This window comes from Apium graveolens, chromosome 8, assembly GCF_009905375.1.
Source record: "Apium graveolens cultivar Ventura chromosome 8, ASM990537v1, whole genome shotgun sequence".
NCBI lineage: Eukaryota > Viridiplantae > Streptophyta > Magnoliopsida > Apiales > Apiaceae > Apium > Apium graveolens.
In genome coordinates, this window is record NC_133654.1 from 807,793 (window position 1) to 830,544 (window position 22,752).

At 38.1% G+C, this 22,752-nt stretch overlaps 1 protein-coding gene across 1 annotated transcript; it reads right to left on the reverse strand.

Moving 5' to 3' along the window:
- Positions 1–20,053: 20,053 nt before the first annotated feature.
- LOC141677626 (uncharacterized) lies at positions 20,054–21,937 on the reverse strand. The gene is made up of 3 exons (XM_074483633.1): positions 21,236–21,937; positions 20,892–21,052; positions 20,054–20,840 (listed from the first exon to the last, which is right to left on the reverse strand). The coding sequence occupies exons 1-3, from the start codon at positions 21,935–21,937 to the stop codon at positions 20,054–20,056; spliced, it is 1,650 nt and encodes a 549-aa protein (XP_074339734.1).
- Between the last annotated feature and the right edge of the window lie 815 nt (positions 21,938–22,752).

Here is a 22,752-nt window from a genome sequence, read left to right on the forward strand (position 1 = left end):
GTCCTGACTTCCAGTAAGTACTGATTTATCCTGTTTAAGTAAGATCGGAAAACTAAACATAAATCATATTAGCCATGACATTATCAAATATATCTAACAGAAATCTTCAAGTCCAGTAATCGTTTTATCATCAAAATATACATTGATAGATTCAATGACACCCCTTGTTCTTTAATTATAGACTCTGAAGGCTTTTATGGAAAGTGGATATCCAACAAAAATTCCCTCATCAGCTTTTAGATCAAATTTTGACAGATGTTCAGGATGAGTCTTAAGAACAAAACACTTGCATCCAAATACATGAAAGTATTTCAGGTTTGGCTCCTTTTTCTTCACCATCTCATATGGTGTTTTTTTGTTTATGAGTGTAGCATTCTGCGTAAAATAAGCAGTCTACACAACTTCAACCCAAAAGTAGGTTGGTAGTTTTGCTTCATCAAGCATAGTTCGTGCAGCTTCAATTAGAGTCCTGTTCTTTCTTTCTACAACTCCATTTTGTTGTGGAGTTCCAGGTGCAGAAAATTTCTGCTTTATTCCATGCTCTTTGCAGAACTCTTCCATGATTGAATTCTTGAACTCAGTGCCATTATCACTTCTTATTATTTTAACAGAATCTTTGACCAACTTATCCAGCTGTCTTACATGATCAGTTAGAGTATATGCAGTTTCATTCTTCTTGTGCAAGAAATACACCCAAGTGTATCTTGTGAACTCATCCACTATAACCATAGCATATTTCTTCTTTGCAATGGACATGACATTGACTGGACCAAATAGATCAACATGCAGTAAGTGATAAGGCTCAAGAATTGAGGATTCAGTTTTGCTCTTGAATGAAGATTTTCTTTGTTTTGCCTTTTGACATGATAAACAAAGGCCATCAGGAACAAATACTAATTTTGGCAGTCCTCTCACAAGATCTTTCTTTACTAGCTCATTTATATTGTTGAAATTTAAATGAGAGAGTCTCTTGTGCCAATTCCAGCTTTCTTCAATTGATGCTCTGCTTAATAGACAGATTGCAGAACCATCAGAGTTTGTTGAAAGTCCGGCTTCATATATGTTACCATGTTTGTAACCTTTCAGAACCACTTTTCCTGTATAATTACTTACAACTTCACAGTGTTCTTCAAAGAAATTCATATGATAACCTCTGTCACATATTTGACTCCCCCTTAGCAGATTGTGTTTAAGTCCTGAGACAAGAGCTACTGATTTAATTATGACATTCCCAAGATTGATATTTCCATATCCCATAGTCTTTCCCATGTTACCATCTCCATAAGAAACTCCTGGGCCAGCTTTCTCCACTAAGTCTAATAACAGGGCTTTATTTCCAGTCATATGTCCTGAACATCCACTATCCAGAACTAGGATGGTTTTCATGTTGCCCTGCAATCACAAAGACCACTATTGGTTAGTTTTAAGGACCAGACTTGCTTAGATCTCTTGGCCTTTTTAAGTTTGTTAGCATTTGCAGCGGATTTAATTTCAGAGTTTATGCTAACTTGCTTCTTATCAGACTTTATATCAGACTTTGCATCAGAATTTACACTAGAAGGAATTACACTAACTTTCTTCAAAGAAGGTTTTATTTGATAATAATCATAGTATAAACTATGATATTCCTTACAAGTATAAACAGAATGCCATAAACTACCACAATGAAAACAAGGATTTTGTGGTTTAAACCTAACAGACTGACTCTTAACTCCTGATCTCAGAGGTAAAGAGTTTATATCTTTATTTTTCCTGCAAAAAGAAGCAAGATGGTTAGAGTTTCCACATTTATAGCATTTCTTTCTAGGAGCATTAGGAACATGCATATAATTATTGCTTTTATTCACACCTTCCTCTCCATTCCTATTTTTCCTAGCTTTCTTTACCTTGTTCACATTTCTAATCTCTTTCAGCTTATGCTTAAGCTGTTTCTTTGTCATTAAACCTATGTTTACTGAAGCTGGTTTGTCCTGTTTTAATTTGTCAGAAGTTGACTTTTCTTTGATTTCTGTTTTAGAATCAGACTTTGACACTTCAGTTTTTGCTAAAAATTTAACAGGATTAACTTTAGGCTTTTCAGCTTTCTTGGTAAAGTTTGGTTTATATGACAGTTTCCTTTTCTTCCTTATCATCTAAGTAACCTAGACCTTCTTTCCAATTTCCATTTTCTAAGATTTTCTGAGTTGTTCTTCCAGAGTTAGTCCAAGTTTTGATTATCTCCTTTTCCTTTTCCAGTTCAGATTTAAGAGATTTATTTAATTTTAGCACTTCAACTCTAACATACAAAGCCTCATCTCTTTCTTTCTGAGTTTGATGGAACATAACTAACTCTTTTTCTAAATAGTCATTTCCGTTTCTAAGAGCAAGATTTTTCGATGTTAATCTTTCATTTGTTAAAGTCTGATCTCTAAAACTAATGAACATTGTTTTAGATATAATCTTAGCGCAGAAATATCATCAGTATGAAAAGCAAGAGTTGATTGAGGTACCTTTAATTCAGTAGCATCAGTACTGCTATCAGCATTTACCATCAAGGCATAGTTCACCTCATCTTCAGAATCTGAAGTGTCTGCCCAGTTTTTCTTCTTTGTGATAAGTGCCTGTCCTTTATCACCTTTTCCTTTCTTACAGTTAAGAGAGATGTGGACTCTTTCACCACAATTGTAGCATTTGACACTTGAGTTGTCTCATCTGTCAGACTTTCCTCCTTTGCCTTCAGACTTTATGAACCCTTTCTTTTCAGAACTTCCACCTTTCCTGGAAAACTTCTTGCCCTTTCTGAATTTCTTATAGACTATCTTTGTGATACCCTTCACCATAAGAGCACACAGTTGCATCATCTCTGCATTAGCATAAACTTCAGATGAAATTTCAGATTCTGAATCATCATCATCAAAATTTGATGACTCTGAATCAAATTGTATGATGAGAGCCTTTCCTTTTCCCCTCTTTGAGACAGCCACTTTAGGAGATTCCTCCTCATATTTAAGAGCAACTCTCTTTGACTTTCTTCCATGCCTTTTGCTCCTTTGATCCATCTCAAGTTCATGAGTCTTGAGCATACCATAAATTTCATCAAGAGTAGTTTCAGCAAGGTCATAGTTGTCTCTTATGGTAGTAGACTTCAAATCCCAATTTTCAGGAAGAGCTAAAAGGAATTTTAGATTTGAATCTTCAAGATCATATTCCTTATCCACCAGTGCCAGATCATTCAAGAGTTTGGAAAACCTGTCATATATATATCAGTTAATAACTCATCAGTTTTTGAGTCAAAGTGCTCATACTCTTGTGTGAGTATAGTCTTCCTGATCCTTTTGATTGCATCAGTTCCCTGGCATCTTGTTTCCAAAGCATCCCATATCTCCTTTGCAGTCTTGCATCCAATTACCCTATTTGACATGACATTGTCAATTGCACTATGCAGCAGATGCCTTACCATTGCATCCTTGGCAATAGATGAGATGTCTTCAGTTGTGTACTCACTTTTCTCCTTTGGTATCATCTTTGCTAGTTGATCAGCAACTGCAACAGAAAGCTTGGTAGGCTTATATGGTCCATCATTAATTCTATCAAGGTATTCTGGATCTGTGGCTTCCAGAAATATAGCCATCTTTACCTTCCATATATGATACTCAGATGCTCTCAGTATGGGAACCCTAATACTCTCATATCGACTGTGTGTTTGATTGTTTTGAGTATCATGAGTTTTGGTGGGCTTAGGTGGGGTTTGTGTTTCTTCAGACATGATTGTAAACTGGATCTCACTATTTGTAAATCAATAGAGAGGCTCTGATACAACTTGTTAGGTCACACAACACTTAGAAGGGGGTTGAATATAGTGTTTATACAATTAAATCGATTTATCAACACACGTATGTAACAGTAATCAAGTATATTTAATATAATAAACTCTATTACAATAGAACAGTTGTTCTCTCTCAGTGATGAACAATATCACTAAGAGCTGCTAGGTTACAATGTATAATCTTCCTCGTGAATGACAACACATATAGTGTAAACCCTAAGCTGTGTTTATATAGTACACGGTTATAAGATATCTTCTGATTGATATAGAATATAATTATATCTCCTAAAATATATCAATCAGATATTATCTTCTACAAGTCTTCTAGTCTTCTAACTTCTCATGCATATTTTCTATTGTTTTAGTCACGATCCTTTCCTGTAAATCAGCTGTTTTCCTTATCTGAAGTACCCGCACTTAAGTCCTGATATAAATCCTGACGACCTTAAGTTCTGATATAAGTTCTGACTTCAGTAAGTTCTGATTTCCAGTAACTCCTGATATTAAGTTCTGAAACTAAACACAACAGATTAGACATGACATCACAAATATATCTAACATAAAAAGATCGTCTATTCATGGTAGCGGATATTTATTCTTTACTGTCAACTTATTTAGCTTTCTATAATCAATGCATAATCTTAGGGAACAATCCTTCTTTTTCACAAACAACACTGGTATTCCCCAAGAAGAAACACTTGGTCTAATAAACTTTTTATCCAACAACTCTTGTAATTGTAACTTAAGTTCCGGTAATTCTACCGGTGCCATTCTATATGGTGCTTTCGATACTGGTCGGGCATCTGGGATCAATTCGATCCCAAACTCAACTTCTCTTTCAAGGGGCAAATTTGGTAACTCTTCGGGAAAGACATCTAAAAACTCTCTAACTACAGGTGTATCCTCAACTTTATTTTTAATTCCTTCATTCCCCACAACATATGCTAGAAAACCTTCACAACCTTTTCTTAACATCTTACAAGCCTTTAAATTTGATATCATAGCACTGGGTTTTTCTATACTATCTCCCTTGAAATATAATTTCTTTTTGTTCGAGCCGGTTAAACATATTCGCTTCTTATGACAATTTAGATTCGCCCTATGCTTCGACAACCAATCCATTCCCATAATCACTCCAAAGTCCCTCAATTCTAACGGTAATAAATCTACTAAGAAGGTTTGTTCACTAATCATTAAGGGACAATATCGATAAATTTTATCTACGAATAAATTTCTACCGTTTAGAAATTTTACCAGAAATCCATTATCTAGACTTTGAACATGTACATTTAACTTATCCACATATTTTGTATCCATAAAAGAATGGGTTGATCCCGAATCAAACAAAATATGAACATCTTGAGCACAAAGTTGAAGCGTACCTGAGTCGTCATTGCGTAGGTTCTTGCTACTGGCCTAGGTGCTGATTGTTTAAAAGGTTTCATTGTAGAAGTCCTATTTGTGGCGCCCCCCCCCCCCCAAACCCGGGTCAAAAGTTTGGGGTCCACACACACCTTATTTATAACCTGCTTATATCAATAATCAAGATAATAATAATATGCAGTGACCCTACTTATCAACTACCACGGATCGCAACAGGTTAAAGTATGCACACAAGCCAAACACATCTACTTATATTACATATCGTTCAAATCCCAATCATTCAAACTCAAACTGAGTATTAAACATTATTACAAACTTTTACAAACTTAATTTTATTCCAAAAGAAGCCTACTAGCTCAGCTTCCTCAACCTTAATCCCTAGCTCTCGCGCTGGACTGGGGATCCTTTCTACCAACTGGTTCCTTTTTAACTGGAAAGAATATAAACAACATCGCACAAATGAGCTAACTAGCTCAGCAAGTCACAATGACAAAACTGAGAATAATGATCATCAAGTGAATATGGTTATGATATCAAGTGAACAATGGATTATGATTTAGAATTGGATACTATATTTTTATTTAAAAAAAACCAAGGTTAGGCTGCTGATCAGTCACGCACTAACCCCGAGCAAAGCACACAGCATTGCTCTAACTACTGGATCCAAGGCACACATTGGCCTAACTTGACCATTATATGGTCTGACCACGAATCTGGTCCACAACTTTATAAAAAAAAATCCAATTCTAACATAATAACAGAATAAACAAAAATAAACAATAACCAGAATCATTAACAACGGTGAGTGTTTAACAATAAAAGGGTTTTAATCCTTGTAAGGATCAATAAGGTAAATTTCAAAGCTTGGATGCTGGGTAATGAAAGAATTGGATAACAAAGGAATCAACATTTCAGGGTTTCAAGGATTTGGTCCTTTCAAAGCATAAGATACAATGGGTTGAGTATATAAGTAATTCAGTTCAGTGGTTGGGATTTTGTTTGTATGTATTTGTGGAGTAGTATCGTAGATTTGTGGTTCGTGTTTGGGTATACAATAGTCAATGGCTTAGAGAGAATAAGGTTTACGGCTCAAGAACAATAACTGGAATCAGGGTTTAGGTTTCAGTGCTTCAAAGCACTTGCAATATCAACAGGACTATCAAGTACTACAATATCTCGAGAAAGTTCAGAACACTTGCCTGGTATTAGCTTACTACACTGCACTCGCTTCCAATCACAATCGTCTTACTCCTCAACTACCTGTTTCCCCTTCCTACGTCTTGCCTCTTCTGCTCACATATCATATGCATTTATCAATAACCAACTCATACGATTCTATTCAACACATACTTCTATCTACCCTTCGTTTCACCCAAATCCGATTAACGGATTGAAAGTTACGCAATAATCAAGTAAACACCGAATATATAGACCAATAGTCAATTCACAAGTCACGTATAACATATAAAATATCATGTAATCAATGACATATCATTTATAAAGAAGTCTCGGGTCATAAATAGGCTTTCTGGTATTTAAAATTATTTTTAAAACATTTTTCGGAATTAAAACGGGTCGTTGGATCAATTTCGAGTAAATAAACAGGGTTCGGTTAGCCAATTCTAGCTTCGAAACAATTTTATAATAATTATCGAGCCTTGGAAATAATTTAGAATAATATTTTACAGCTCGAAATTATTTTTCGGAATTTTTAAATCATTTTTAAATAATTAAATCTAATTAAATAATTAATTAAAATTGATTAATAATTAATCAAATCAATTAATTTTCAAATTAATTGACCAATTATTCAATTAAAAATTAACTGAAATTAATTAACTAATTAGTTCAGATTTATTTTTGAATTAAAAATAATTTTTGGAATAAAAATAATAATTTTTAGAATTTTCAGAAATTAAAAACGAATTTTTATAATAAAAATAAATAGGAAATATGATTTTTAAACATTTTTAAAATAGGAATCCTAAATTTGCAAAGTCTGGAAACTTCAGGGACCTAATTTTATCGTTTTTAAAACTACAGGGGCCTGCTTGCAATTTTGCCAGCCCCGCCGTCGACTTCGTCGGAGTGTGGCCGGAGAACATGATTTCGGCCACCTCAGGCCACCAAACTGTCCAGATCACAACTACACTTCACCAGGAACATATTCATGCAAACAAATCATTCTAATCATTCCTGTTCTGGCCGGAATTGGCCAAGAACATCGCCGGTTTCTGGCGAACATTGTACACCTTCAAAACACAACTCCCTTCGATTCACTAATCCTCTGTTAACGAGCTATATATCAATCGATTGCAAATTTCAAAAGGAACACAACCCACTATAAATCAACAGCTAATAACCCCTATATCAAAACCCCCCAAATTTCAATTGAAAACATTCATACGGGTTATAAACCCTAATTTTAAAATTCGAAAATTAAACTCAAATTTGAACATGTTATTACACTCCAAATCATACGTATAATATACCAAAATCATCAGGAAAACAAGCTCTACAACATGCAATCATCAAATCATATAAACAATCATCCGAACAAAAATTCATATGTTTAATCAAAATAATTCGAAATTTAATAAAAATATATAAAATTAACCTTTGATTCTGCAGTAAAACAGGTTATGGAATCTGATAGAGCTCTTCAAGACCTTCAAATCTGATACTCGAGCTTTTCCAACAAAGATCAATAACACCTTCAAAAGTTGGTTTGATTCTTGGAACAATTTATGAATATATGATTTTTCTCTGTAAAATTATATATTTATCTGTCTGCAAATGATTTTGATACGAAATAAAATACGGTAAAAGGCTATTTATATTTACGGAAGATTAGTATCCCGTTGAATCATTCCGGATATAAAACGGTACGTTTATTTGTAAAATCTGATCCAAACGGTATCGGTTTTTGGGATAATTATCCAAATCAGTATAATTTGTACTGCGGTCTTGGTCTCAGCGCCTGGTTACACGTATTACGAAGTGATAATTGTGTTAGTTTAATAAAAAGCTCCCGTTTATCGAAAATACAAGTTTTATTGATTTACCGAAACGAATATTGTATCGAAAATATTGCGCCGGGACCCGCGCAGGACAAACCGTACGCCGGATCAAAAAAGTCGAAACATGGAAAATGCTCAGAATATTACAATTAGGTTAGGAAGGAGTTCTCGGAAGAGTTTCGGGTTCCAAAAACGTAACAACGGGTGACGTCGGTTGGTTCCCGTTTTTATAAAATAGATTTTAAATACCCGGAAAAAGATTTTATAAATTTCATATGATTCTTATAAATTCATAAATCAACTTAAAGATAATTAGGAAGATATGACAATTATCAATATTTTATTTTAAACATATAAAAATTAAAATACTCAATTAATATTATTTTTTAATATCCAAATACAAATAACACTTAGCAATTAATTCACAGAATAGATACTGAACACACATAATAATTATTTAATTAGCAAAAATAATTACACGATATATCCCGGATATTACATCCTTCCCCCCTTAAAAGGATTCTGTCCTCAGAATCTCGTAAGAAAACAATTGAGGGTACTTTTCTCTCATATCACTTTCTAACTCCCAGGTTGACTCTTCAACCTTTGGGTTTCTCCACAACACTCTTACTAACTTTACCACTTTATTTCTTAATACCTTCTCTCTCTCCTCTAGAATTTCTATCGGACTCTCTACATATGACAAATCTGCGTGAAGCTCTATTGGCTCATATTCTATTACATGCCTGGAGTCTGGATTGTACTTCTTAAGCATTGATACGTGAAAAATATTATGAATGTATTACATGTATGGTGGTAACGCCAATTCATAAGCTACCTTACCAACGCGCTTTAGGATCTCAAAAGGTCCGACATATCTTGGGCTTAGCTTTCCTTTCTTCCCAAACCTTGTTAGTCCTTTCCATGGTGATACTTTCAGTAATACCAAGTTTCCTTCTTCAAATTCCATGTCCTTCCTTGACTGGTCTGCATATTTCCTTTGACGATCTTGTGCGGCTATCAATCTTTTCTGGATAATTTCTACAACTTCCTTTGTCTGCTGCACCAATTCAGGTCCAAGTATTTTGCGTTCTCCTACTTCATTCCAATATACTGGAGATCTACATTTGCGTCCATAAAGGGCTTCATAGGGTGGCATACCAATACTGGCGTGATAACTGTTGTTATAAGCAAACTCTACCAGGGGTAAATGCTCGTCCCAACCTACTTTGAAATCAATAGCACAAATGCGTAACATGTCCTCGATTGTCTGGATTGTTCTTTCACTTTGACCGTCCGTCTGGGGGTGATAGGCCGTATTCATATTCAATCCTGTTCCCAAACATTATTGAAAACTTTTCCAAAATCTTGAATTAAATCTGGGATCTCGATCAGGTACGATAGACACTGGAACTCCATGACGAACTACGATTTCCTTTAGGTACATATAGACCAACTTGTCGAGCGAAAATCTTTCATTTATAGGCAGAAAATGAGCTGACTTGGTAAGTCTATCCACTATAACCCAAATGGCATCATGATTAGCCCTTGTCCTTGGTAATCCAACTATAAAATCCATGGCAATATGTTCCCACTTCCACTCTGGAATCTCCAATGGCTGTAGCAATCCGCTTGGTCTCTGATGCTCTACTTTAACTCTCTGACAGGTATAACATTTGCTAACCCATTCCGCAATTTCCCTCTTCATGTCTGGCCACCAATAATTCTTCTTTAAATCTCTATACATCTGGGTACTCCCTGGGTGGATGGAATACCTCGAATTATGTGCCTCCTGTAGAATTTCATTCTTCAACTCCGACACCGGTGGAATCCAAATTCTAGATGAAAACCTCAGAATACCTTGGTCATCCTTTTGCGTGCATAATTCTTTACCTATCAAACGATTTATATCTTGATCCATTACATCTTCCTGACATTTCTTTATTTTCTCCAACAACTCCGGTTGGAAAGTCATATTGTATACTTTCTCTTTCTCAGGTTTGCAAACTCTAATTTCTAATTCTAATTTCTGAAATTCCTTATATATCTCTTCAGGTACTGATAACTCATTTAACCTTTCCTTCCGACTTAACGCGTCCGCTACAACGTTCGCTTTACTGGGACGATAATTAATCGAGCAATCATAATCTTTGATCAATTCTAACCATCTCCTTTGCCTCATATTAAGTTCCTTCTGGGTGAATATATACTTCAAACTTTTGTGATCCATATAAATCTCACACTTCTCTCCATACTAGTAATGTCTCCAAATCTTCAAAGCAAACACTATGGCTGCTAGTTTCAAATCATGAGTAGGATACTTCTGTTTGTTTGGTTTCAATTGCCTTGACGCATACGCAATCACTTTGTCGTGCTGCATTAGAACACATCCTAATCCTTTGTGAGAAGCATCGCTATAAATTACGAAATTCCCTTGACCGTCTGGAAGTGACAAAACAGGTGCCGTGATTAATCTTCGTTTTAACTCCTGAAAAATTTCTTCGCACTTGTCGTTCCATATAAACTTTTTATTCTTCCGTGTAAGCTTTGTCAATGGTGTTGCAATTCTTGAGAAATTCTGGATGAATCGTCAATAATATCCTACCAATCCTAAGAAACTTCTTACTTCGATGGGTGTTCTGGGTCTCTCCCAATTCTTAATTGCCTCGATCTTCGCTGGATCCACTTTGATCCCTTCATTACTAACTATGTGTCCTAAGAACTGAACTTCCTATAGCCAAAACTCACACTTCGAGAATTTAGCATATAACTTCTTTTTCCTTAAAATCTCCAAAGCTATTCTCAAATGTTTCGCATGATCCTCTTCCGTCTTTGAATAAATTAAAATATCGTCTATAAACACAATAACGAACTTGTCCAAATACTCCTTGAAAATTCTGTTCATCAGGTCCATAAATGTTGTCGGGGCATTAGTCAATCTAAAAGACATTACTAAAAATTCATAATGTCCATACCTTGTTCGGAACGTTGTCTTTGGTATATCTTCTGGTTTGATCTTCAGTTGATGATATCCTGATCTGAAATCAATTTTGGAGAAATACTTGGCTCCCTTCAATTGGTCAAACAAATCGTCAATTCTAGGTAACGGATACTTGTTCTTGATCGTAAGCTTGTTGAGCTCCCTATAGTCGATACACAGTCTCTTGCTTCTGTCTTTCTTCTTGACAAATAATACCGGTGCACCCCACGGGGACACACTGGGTCTGATTACTCCTTTCTCTAACAGCTCTTGCAATTGCTTCGCTAACTCTTTCATCTCAACGGGCGCCATTCTATACGGGGCCTTGGATACCGGTTCTGTTCCAGGTGCTAAGTCGATCGCAAATTCAATTTTTCTATCTGGAGGAAGTCCTGGCAATTCGTCGGGAAACACGTCTGGAAATTCATTTACTACTGGAATATCTTCAAGTTTTGCTGGCTCCTAACTTCTGTCAATCACATATGCTACAAAATGCTCGCATCCTTGCCGTAATAACTTCTTAGCTTGAATCATTGTTAAGAACTTCTTTACTTGCTTCTGGCCCTTGAACGTTACTATCCTTTCGTCAGGCGTCTTCACCATTACCTTCTTATTTCAACAATCTATCTGGGCATCGTGCTTAGATAACCAATCCATCCCTAATATAACGTCAAATTCTCCTAACTTAATTGGTATCAAATCTACACAAAACTTACTACCTGAAATCTCAACCTCACAATTCCCACAAACTTGATTCACAATTACACATTCTTGATTTGCTAATTCCACAGTCATTATTTCATTTAAATACTCAACTGGACAATTTAACTTACTAACAAAATCTTGTGAAACAAACGATCGAGTTGCTCCCGAATCTATTAACACTTTGGCACATAAAGAATTCACATTAAGCGTACCTGCCACGACATCCATATCCTGGATCGCATCCTTCACAGACATGTCAAATACTCTAGCCCTTCGAGTCTCATTCACTATTGCGGTAGATCCCATAATCCTCAATGCATTACTGGAGCTGGTGTCTTGCAATCCCTGGCCATATGTCCTGGCTTTCCATATTTGAAGCACGTAAATCCAATGGCTGGAACCTTCACTGCTGGATTCCGGATAGGCTGATCCTTATTTGTTGGCTCTCTAGCTGGCTGATTTCGGCACTCCCTCGAATAGTGCCCTTTCTGGTTGCATTTAAAACATACCACATTCAACTTGTTATAAACTCCTCCATGCTTCTTTCCACATACATGACAATCTGGAAATGTTAATCTCAACTGATTTGGCTGATTTGTATTAGCTGGACGGTTGTTCTGGCCTCCGTCTCCTGCATTCTGTCTCCTGAAATTAAAATTTCTCCCTGGCTGAAACTTGCCCTTCTTAAAATTTGGAAACTTCCCTGGGTGTGGCTGACCCTCACTTCCCTCAACTTTCCTTTTCTTGCTTTCTTTCTCCTTCTGGGACATCTCACTCTCTGTCTCCGCAATCATAGCCTTCTGTATGACTCCTGCATAGGTCTCCAATTCAAAAATAGCTACCTTCCCTCTGATTCATGGCTTCAAGCCTTGCTGGAATCTCTTGGCTTTCTTCCGGTCAGTATCTACATACGACGACACATACCTTGACAATTCCTCAAACTTACTTTCATAATCTGCCACCGACATGTTCCCTTGCTTTAATTCTAAAAACTTCAGCTCCATCTGATCCTGAACAAACTGGGGAAAATACTTTTCTAGAAACAATTCCTTAAACCTCTCCCAAGTAATAACATCTGTACCTTCCACTGTCTTCACCATCTCCCACCAGTAGGTGGCCTCATTCTTCAGATAGTAACTTGCAAACTCAACTTTCTGTTCCTCTTTCACCTTCACTAAGGCAAATGCCTTCTCTATTTCCTTTAACCACACATTTGCTTCAATCGGCTCTAAGGAACCCTTGAATTCTGGTAGGTTTATTGCCTGAAAAGTTTTAAAAGTTACCTGGGGATTGGTCTGCCTTTGCTGTTGTTGTGCCAGGTGAACTGTTTTTTAGGCCAAGATTTGAAGAATCTGGGCTATTGCTGGGTCTATGGGTCCTGGGTTCACATTCGGGTTTGTATCATCTTGGTTGTTGTTGTTGTTGGTTTCTTCATTTTGGGTGTTGGTGCGGGTATTTCATATGGGAGGCATTTTCTGTAAAGAATCAAGCAACTTATTTAGCTTTTGAATCAAATATTTTGCATAAAAGAAAAGTTTTGTAAAGCAGAAATATCTCTTTTTGAAAACAGTTGTAACTAAGTAAATTGCATGCTTCTTTACAAAATATAAACAGTTATGGAAAACAGGGTACATGGTATCACAGGGTATTACTGGTGTAATAAATAAGGTAAAGTAAAACAGGTACAATAAAGTAAATGACAATGCTGGAAAAGAAAAGGTACTGATGTATATAGATCAAAAGTTTTAGGTAGTACAAGCGTAAAGATGCTTCGAAAGTAAAAGCAAAAGGGTACAACAACCTAATCACTAGTCAGCATCGCTAGTCTATAAATATAACTCAAAAGTCTACTGATACACACTACACACTACTGTATATACTATAAAACCATAACAACACTGCTCAGCATCTCCATTTCTGAATCTTTGTCTCAACTCCAAGGAAACTCTGGTCCTGCCAGCCTCTCAAAGTCCTCCATCACCTCAGTAGCCCAGCCCATCAGTGCATCAGGGCCTCTTCTAGGTAGCGTAGCTCCATGTAGCCTAGCCTCAAGAACCCTCTGTGTCACATGAATCTCCTCTCGAAGCTCCCTCACACCACGATCAACATCTGTAGTCCTAATGATATGTTGTAGCTCCCTAATCTGAGCCAACAAGGAATCACGCTCCAATATAAGAGCCTCATACCGGTAATAAGGAACTGGGGGCAATGTAGACTGGAATGGGGCACTCGCAACTGAATGCCCAGTGGAATCTGAATCAGCTGGTAGGGGTCCTCTGATAGGTGGCCTCATGCCTGGGGGTGGAATAGCCTGCAGTGGTACGGGCTGCAACACCAGTGGAGGTAAAATAGCCAATGCTGGTGGAATAACAGGACGTGGATCTGATGCTGGTGCTCCAACTGAATGCTCTGAGTGATCAGCTGATACGGGAATAAAAGAGTCGGCCATCGCTGCTATCTGAAATCATATCGCAGTATAAGAATCTCGAACCATGACACGAATTATACTACTACTAGTTATACCATAACACTCAACCTCTCAACGTTCTATCAATCTATTCCTTACTTCCAATCTTAACCCTCTACCCATTCCCGTCAACCTAGGCTTGTGTCAGTGACTTATAACCTGTAGCTCTGATACCAAACCTGTGGCGCCCCCAAACCCGGGTCAGAAGTTTGGGGTCCACACACACCTTATTTATAACCTGCTTATATCAATAATCAAGATAATAATAATATGCAGTGACCCTACTTATCAACTACCACGGATCATAATAGGTTAAAGTATGCACACAAGCCAATCACATCTACTTATATTACATATCGTTCAAATCCCAATCATTCAAACTCAAACTGAGTATTAAACATTATTACAAACTTTTACAAACTTAATTTTATTCCAAAAGAAGCCTTCTAGCTCAGCTTCCTCAACCTTAATCCCGAGCTCTCGCGCTGGACTGGGGATCCTTGCTACCAACTGGTTCCTTTTTAACTAGAAAGAATATAAACAACATCGCACAAATGAGCTAACTAGCTCAGCAAGTCACAATGACAAAACTGAGAATAATGATCATCAAGTGAATATGGTTATGATATCAAGTGAACAATGGATTATGATTTAGAATTGGATACTATATTTATATTTAAAAAAAACCAAGGTTAGGCTGCTGATCAGTCATGCACTAACCCCGAGCAAAGCACACAGCATTGCTCTAACTACTGGATCCAAGGCACACATTGGCCTAACTTGACCATTATATGGTCTGACCACGAATCTGGTCCATAACTTTATAAAAACAATCCAATTCTAACATAATAACAGAATAAACAATAATAAACAATAACCAAAATCATTAACAATAGTGAGTGTTTAACAATAAAAGGGTTTTAATCCTTGTAAGGATCAATAAGGTAAATTTCAAAGTTTGGATGCTGGGTAATGAAAGAATTGGATAATAAAGGAATCAACATTTCAGGGTTTCAAGGATTTGGTCCTTTCAAAGCATAAGATACAATGGGTTGAGTATATAAGTAATTCAGTTCAGTGGTTGGGATTTTGTTTGTATGTATTTGTGGAGGAGTATCGTAGATTTGTGGTTCGTGTTTGGGTATACAATAGTCAATGGCTTAGAAAGAATAAGGTTTACGGCTCAAGAACTATAACTGGAATCAGGGTTTAGGTTTCAGTGCTTCAAAGCACTTGCAATATCAACAGGACTATCAAGTACTACAATATCTTGAGAAAGTTCAGAACACTTGCCTGGTATTAGCTTACTACACTGCACTCGCTTCCAATCACAATCGTCTTACTCCTCAACTACCTGTTTCCCCTTCCTACGTCTTGCCTCTTCTGCTCACATATCATATGCATTTATCAATAACCAACTCATACGATTCTATTCAACACATACTTCTATCTACCCTTCGTTTCACCCAAATCTGATTAACGGATAGAAAGTTATGCAATTATCAAGTAAATACTGAATATATAGACCGATAGTCAATCCACAAGTCACGTAAAACACATAATACATCATGTAATCAATGACATATCATTTATAAAGAAGTCTCGGGTCATAAATAGGCTTTCTGGTATTTAAAATGATTTTTAAAACATTTTTCGGAATTAAAACGGGTCGTTGGATCAATTTAGTGTAAATAAACAAGGTTCGGTTAGCCAATTCTGGCTTCGAGACAATTTTATAATAATTATCGAGCCTTGGAAATAATTTAGAATAATATTTTAAAGCTCGAAACTATTTTTCGGAATTTTTAAATCATTTTTAAATAATTAAATCTAATTAAATAATTAATTAAAATCAATTAATAATTAATCAAATCAATTAATCAATTAATTTTCAAATTAATTGACCAATTAATCAATTAAAAATTAACTGAAATTAATTAACTAATTAATTCAGATTTATTTTTGAATTAAAAATAAATTTTAGAATGAAAATAATAATTTTTAGAATTTTCAGAAATTAAAAACGAATTTTTATAATAAAAATAAATAGGAAATATGATTTTTAAACATTTTTAAAACAGGAATCCTAAATTTGCAAAGTCTGGAAACTTCAGGGACCTAACTGTATCGTTTTTAAAACTACAGGGGCCTGCTTGTAATTTTGCCAACCCCGCCGTCGACTTCGCCGGAGTGTGGCCGGAGAACACGATTCCGGCCACCTCAGGCCACCAAATTGTCAAGATCACAACTACACTTCACCAGGAACATATTCATGCAAACAAATCATTCTAATCATTCCTGTTCTGGCCGGAAATTGGCCAAGAACATCGCCGGTTTCCAGCGAACATCGTAAACCTCTAAAACACAACTCTCTTCGATTCACTAATCCTCTGTTAACGAGCTATATATCAATCGATTGTAAATTTCATAAGGAACATAACCCACTATAAATCAACAGCTAATAACCCCTAAATCAAAAACCCCCAAATTTCAATTGAAAACATTCATACGGGTTATAAACCCTAATTTTAAAATTCGAAAATTAAACTCAAATTTGAACATGTTATTGAACTCCAAATCAAACGTATAATATACCAAAACCATCAGGAAAACAAGCTCTACAACATGCAATCATCAAATCATACAAACAATTATCCGAACAAAAATTCATATTTTTAATCAAAATAATTCGAAATTTAATAAAAATATATAAAATTAACCTTTGATCCTGCAGTAAAACAGGTTATGGAATCTGATAGAGCTCTTCAAGACCTTCAAATCTGATACTCGAGCTTTTCCAACAAAGATCAATAACACCTTCAAAAGTTGGTTTGATTCTTGGAACAGTTTATGAATATATGATTTTTCCCTGTAAAATTATATATTTATCTGTCTGCAAATGATTTTGATATGAAATAGAATACGGTAAAAGGCTATTTATATTTACGGAAGATTAGTATCCCGTTGGATCATTCCGGATATAAAACGGTACGTTTATTTGTAAAAACTGATCCAAATGGTATTGGTTTTCGGGATAATTATCCAAATCAGTACAATTTGTACTGCGGTCTTGGTCTCAGGGCCTGGTTACACGTATTACGAAGTGATAATTGTGATAGTTTAATAAAGAGCTCCCGTTTATCAAAAATACAAGTTTTATTGATTTACCGAAACGAATATTATATCGAAAATGTTGCGCCGGGACCCGCGCAGGACAAACCGTCGCCGGATCAAAAAAGTCGAAACATGGAAAATGCTCGGAATATTATAATTAGGTTAGGAAGGAGTTCTCGGAAGAGCTTCGGGTTCCAAAAACGTAACAACGGGTGACATCGGTTGGTTCCCGTTTTTATAAAATAGATTTTAAATACGCGGAAAAAGATTTTATATATTTTATATGATTCTTATAAATTCATAAATCAGCATAAAGATAATTAGGAACATATGACAATTATCTATATTTTATTTTGAACATATAAAAATTAAAATACTCAATTAATATTATTTTTGAATATCCAAATACAAATAACACTTAGCAATTAATTCACAGAATAGATACTGAACACACATAATAATTATTTAATTAGCAAAAATAATTACACGATATATCCCGGATATTACACTATTTCCCTTATTTTCAACTTCTTGCCTGACTCCTTTTTGTGGGCAGTCCCTTGATAAATGACCTGGTTTTCCGCAACTATAGCAAGAAATCACTTTAGGCTTGGGACATTGAGAAGCTATAAGTCCCTTTTCTCCACAATTGTAACACAGCCCATCAGCTCGATAACAAATATCGCCACCATGTTTCAGTCCACATTTCTTACACTCAGATGCGGTGATCCTCTTATCACTTCCCCGAAAACTCTCCTTCTTCCTTATATGTAGTTTCTTGTTGTCCTTCTTAAATCCTGAGTTAACACTCAATTCCGTCTCTCTCCCTCGTTTCTTGTTGTTAAAGAATTCAGTGCAAGCTTCATAGTCCCTTTTTGCCACCCTCGCATTACCAACTAACTTATCAAATTGTTCCAACTCTAACAAGGACACCTTCTCTCTAATTTGGGGTTTCAGCCCTTCTTGAAATCGCTGACATTTTCTGGCTTCAATATCAACCTGATGAGGAGTAAACCTGGAAAGTTCCAAAAATCTTGAGAGATACTCCGACACGGACATTCCTTCTTGCTTTAGTCCTAGAAACTTTATCTCCAACAAGAAATCAGCTAAGGCTTGCCCTTTAATCGTTGTCCGGGGCACATATTCCAAATCAAACTGTCCCAACTCCACAACCCACTTTAGCATTCTTCCTGATGACTCTGGTTTATGAAGGACCTGTCATAGCGGGTATGCCGTACGGACTTCAATTCAATGGGCTTGGAAATACGGCCGTAATTTTCTTGATGCAAGAATCAGGGCGTAAACCAATTTCTCCATGCTTGTGTAGCGAGTTTCAGCGTCATGCAACCGCTTACTCACGTAGTACACTGGTGACTGCTGCCCATCTTCCTCTCTTACCAGAACTGCGCTGATCGAATATTCAGACACGGCGAGGTACAGTATTAGAGATTCTCCATCCAACGGTTTTGACAGCATGGGAGGGTTTCCCAGTTGCTCCTTGATTCTTTTGAAAGCCTCTTCGCATTCTGACGTCCATACAAAGTCTTTCCCCGCTAACTTAATTGTCTCCTTAGGATGTCAAACATTTCCATCAGGTGCTTGATGTGGTCATTTTCCACCTTAGACTTTACCAGCATATCGTCCACATACACTTCCATGGTTCTCCCGATTTGTTTCTTGAACATCATGTTTACTAACCGCTGGTAGGTTGCGCCAGCGTTAATCAAGCCAAACGTCATTCCTATGTAACAGTATAACCCCCTGTCAGTAATGAAGGATGTATGCTCTTGATCAGGGCCATACATCGGAATTTGATTGTAACCGGAGTATGCATCCATAAAACTCAGCAATGCATACCCCGCTGTCGCGTCAACAAACTGATCAATTCTTGGGAGCGGGAAGCTATCCTTTGGACAAGCCTTATTGAGATCTGTGAAATCCACACATGTCCTCCACTTCCCGTTCGGCTTTTTCACAAGTACTGGATTTGCAAGCCATTCGGGGTAGAACGATTCTTTGATTAGTCCCACCTCCAACAACCGGTCTACTTCTTCTTTTAATGCTATTGCCCTTTCCCCACTCACCGGGCGGCGTTTTTGCCGTATGCCGGTACAATTTGGGAAGATATTCAACCGGTGACACATTACTCCTGGGTCGATTCCTACCATGTCTGAATGACTCCATGCGAAGACATCAAGATTTGCAATTAAGAGGCGGGTAAGACTCTCCCTCATTTCATCATCTAACTGGGATCCCACCTTCAAAACCTTGTTCGGGTCATCTTTGTCAACCGGAATAGATATTGTGTATTCGGCCGGCCCCGTCTTTTCGGCGGGCATGGGGATCCTGGGATCCAAATCGAAATCAAAGTCTCGGGGATCCTCGACTTCCATTTTTACATTTGAGGGCGCGTCCCCATAAGCGGGAGCATCCACCTCAAAACAGAGCATAGTTTTGTGCAACGCGGATGAATAGGGCGCATCCTCATTTGGAGGAGCATCAACTTCAATTCCATTTTCATTCTTTAAGGGCGCGTCCTTCTTTTGAGGAGCATCCACCTTGGAGTTATTCCCGAGACCTTACAAAATCTCACTTCTTCCTTCCAATTTTTCCCCGTTAACCTCCTTCTGTATGATCTCTTCTGCATGGTTCACCACCACTTCTTCCATGCTACGGATCTTCGAAACATTCCCCAGCGTCCAAACAGAGTTCCCAGAGACATGGGTTTCTTCCTCTTCGGGGCCTTCTACGAAATAGTGGGCATGAACCTCTCCGTTTGGTTTTGTATGAATATCTTCTACATCCTCAAATGGGAGACCCTTTCCTTCGTACCTTCTCCTGCGGAATTCTTTAACAGCCTTATGATAGCAGTCACGTGACTCATACTGCGACCCTCTCAGACTGCCCACTCCGTTTTGTGTTGAGAACTTTATCATCAAGTGATGTATCGAGGTTATCACCCTGAACGCTCGCAACCAAGGTCTGCTGACCAACACATTGTGTGCGGAATCCTGATCCAGTACTTTGAAGTCTATCATTTGAGTGACTGACAAAGCTCCTTCCCCGAGCATGACGGGAAGCCTGACCGAACCCATAACTCTCACTGCTTCCCCAGTACCATAGACGTGTGCATCTTCGAAATACATGTTGCTATCCGGGAAACCCAGCTTTTTGTAAGTGCTGTAGTACAAGATGTTCGTAGAACTCCCATTGTCCAAGAAGACTCGATGTACGTTCATTGCCCCAATAAGCATGGTAATCACCAGCGCGTCGTTGTGGGGATGATGCACCCACCTTAATTCTTTTTCCTTGAACGTAATATCAACGGACTCTCCCTTAAAGACCTTCGGAGGTCTGTCTTCTAAGCTGTGAATGTTGGTGAGCGGTGGATGTAGCGCTTCTCTCGCATTTCTTTACAGTGCTCGATTACTATCACCAACAAAAGGGTGTCCTCCAAAAATTGCCCTGATACTGCCAGCCCTCTGAAACTTAACTTCTGCTGTTTTTTCAACATCTTCCGCCCACGGGGGCTGTCTTTCATCCTTACCCTTGTCATCGATTCCCATGCATCGCTTCACCTTGTCAATCCATTCTCCTAGGTATCCATCCTTGATCAATTCCTCAATTTCATCTCTCAGGTGATCACACTCATGGGTGTCATGGCCGGTAGACTCGTGGTAGTCACAATACTTTTTTTTATCTCTGCTCTGCCATGAAGTTAGACGGTCGAGCTTCTTGAAGATTCCTCTATCCTTATTTACCTCAAAGATATGATTAATGGATGCCGCCAGCAGCGTATAATTGCTGACCCTCCTCTCGTAGTTCGATGGCAGGCTCCATTCTCTCCGCGTGTTCACGGTGTTCACTCTATTGGGGCTTCTGGCATTCCGCCGATAATCTGGGCTCAAGGATCTATCCCTTCTCTTGGATCGCCCCTTGGAGTTATGTGTGTTGTCATTCTTTTTTGTTTCTACAAGCGACTGTTCAATTGCTTTGAATGATTCCGCTTGCACAAGCACATCAGCTAGTGACACAGGGTCTTTCCCTTGCAGGTGCTTCCAGAAATCCGTTCTCACACGCAATCCAGCTATAAGAAGTATTTTTAGTGTCTCATCAGTTGCACCCCTTACCAAAGTGGATTCTGCATTGAACCTTTTGAAGTATAAGGTTAAACTTTCTCCTTCCTTCTGCTTCACATTAGCTAGGGTGGTAACAGGTGGTATGTACTTCACTGCAGCTTGAAATTGTGTCAAAAATAAAGTTTTCATCTGTTCCCAGGATGTGATCACACCTGGACCCAGTTTTTGGAACCACTGCTGTGCGCCTTCCCTAAAAGTGGCCGCCAGGAGACGGCATCGAGCCAAATCAGGTACTTGATATACATCCATTTCAATGTTAAAATGCCCCAGGAATTCCACAGGATCAGAGTTCCCATGAAAATGCAAGTCATTGGTTGTGTTCATGTATCATGCCGGTAATTACACCTCCCTCACAACAGCATCAAAAGGAGAAGGAGCTTGCGCAGTCGCCGTTACTCTTCCCCCTTCAAGATGGTTGAGCAACCTTTTGAGATCGATCACATTAAACGTCCTTACCCCAGGAATGGTTTGAACATTAGGTTGTTGGGGTTGCTCTGCGACTTGCTGTAATTCCCCTTGATTACCCCCCGGGTGTGGCGGTGGATCTCGCCGCCCCTCGCCCTAAGGCTGCGGCTGTGGCATGTTACCATCTTGGTTTTGAATATTCTCCCGCACGCGAGGTTCCTCTTGGCCGCGTCGCGGAATTTCATCATTGTTTTGCATTCTTACTTGAATTCGCCCGCCGTCCTGGTCATGAGGACGTGCCCTGGACCCATTACATGTAGCACTGTGGGAAGCTACGGGAATAACGGCAGGGGCTTCTTCAGTGTAGGGTGCTCCATCCCTCCTACCATTGTAAGGTGCTCTTCCGTATTGATATCCCATCCTTCCTCGTCCATTCCTCTAATATCCCCGTTAGTAATTCTCGGGCCTTCCTCGCAGAGGGGCACGCTCGTGCTCGCGGTGCCGCACCCTATCATCCCTTTGGAATGCAGGGGGCACACGCGTTGTGTCACGGGGCCTCGCTTCTCCGGCATTTCCTTCCTTTTGCCATTTTACCAGCAACATCCTCAAATCATCGTCTTCCAACCTTATGCCAAGCCTCCTTTTCAAGGTTGAAAGATCCCTTCCTTCCTCATCTTGATTTTGAGTGTTCTCCGCACGACGACGCTCGTCCATCATACGCCCAGACCTATGTG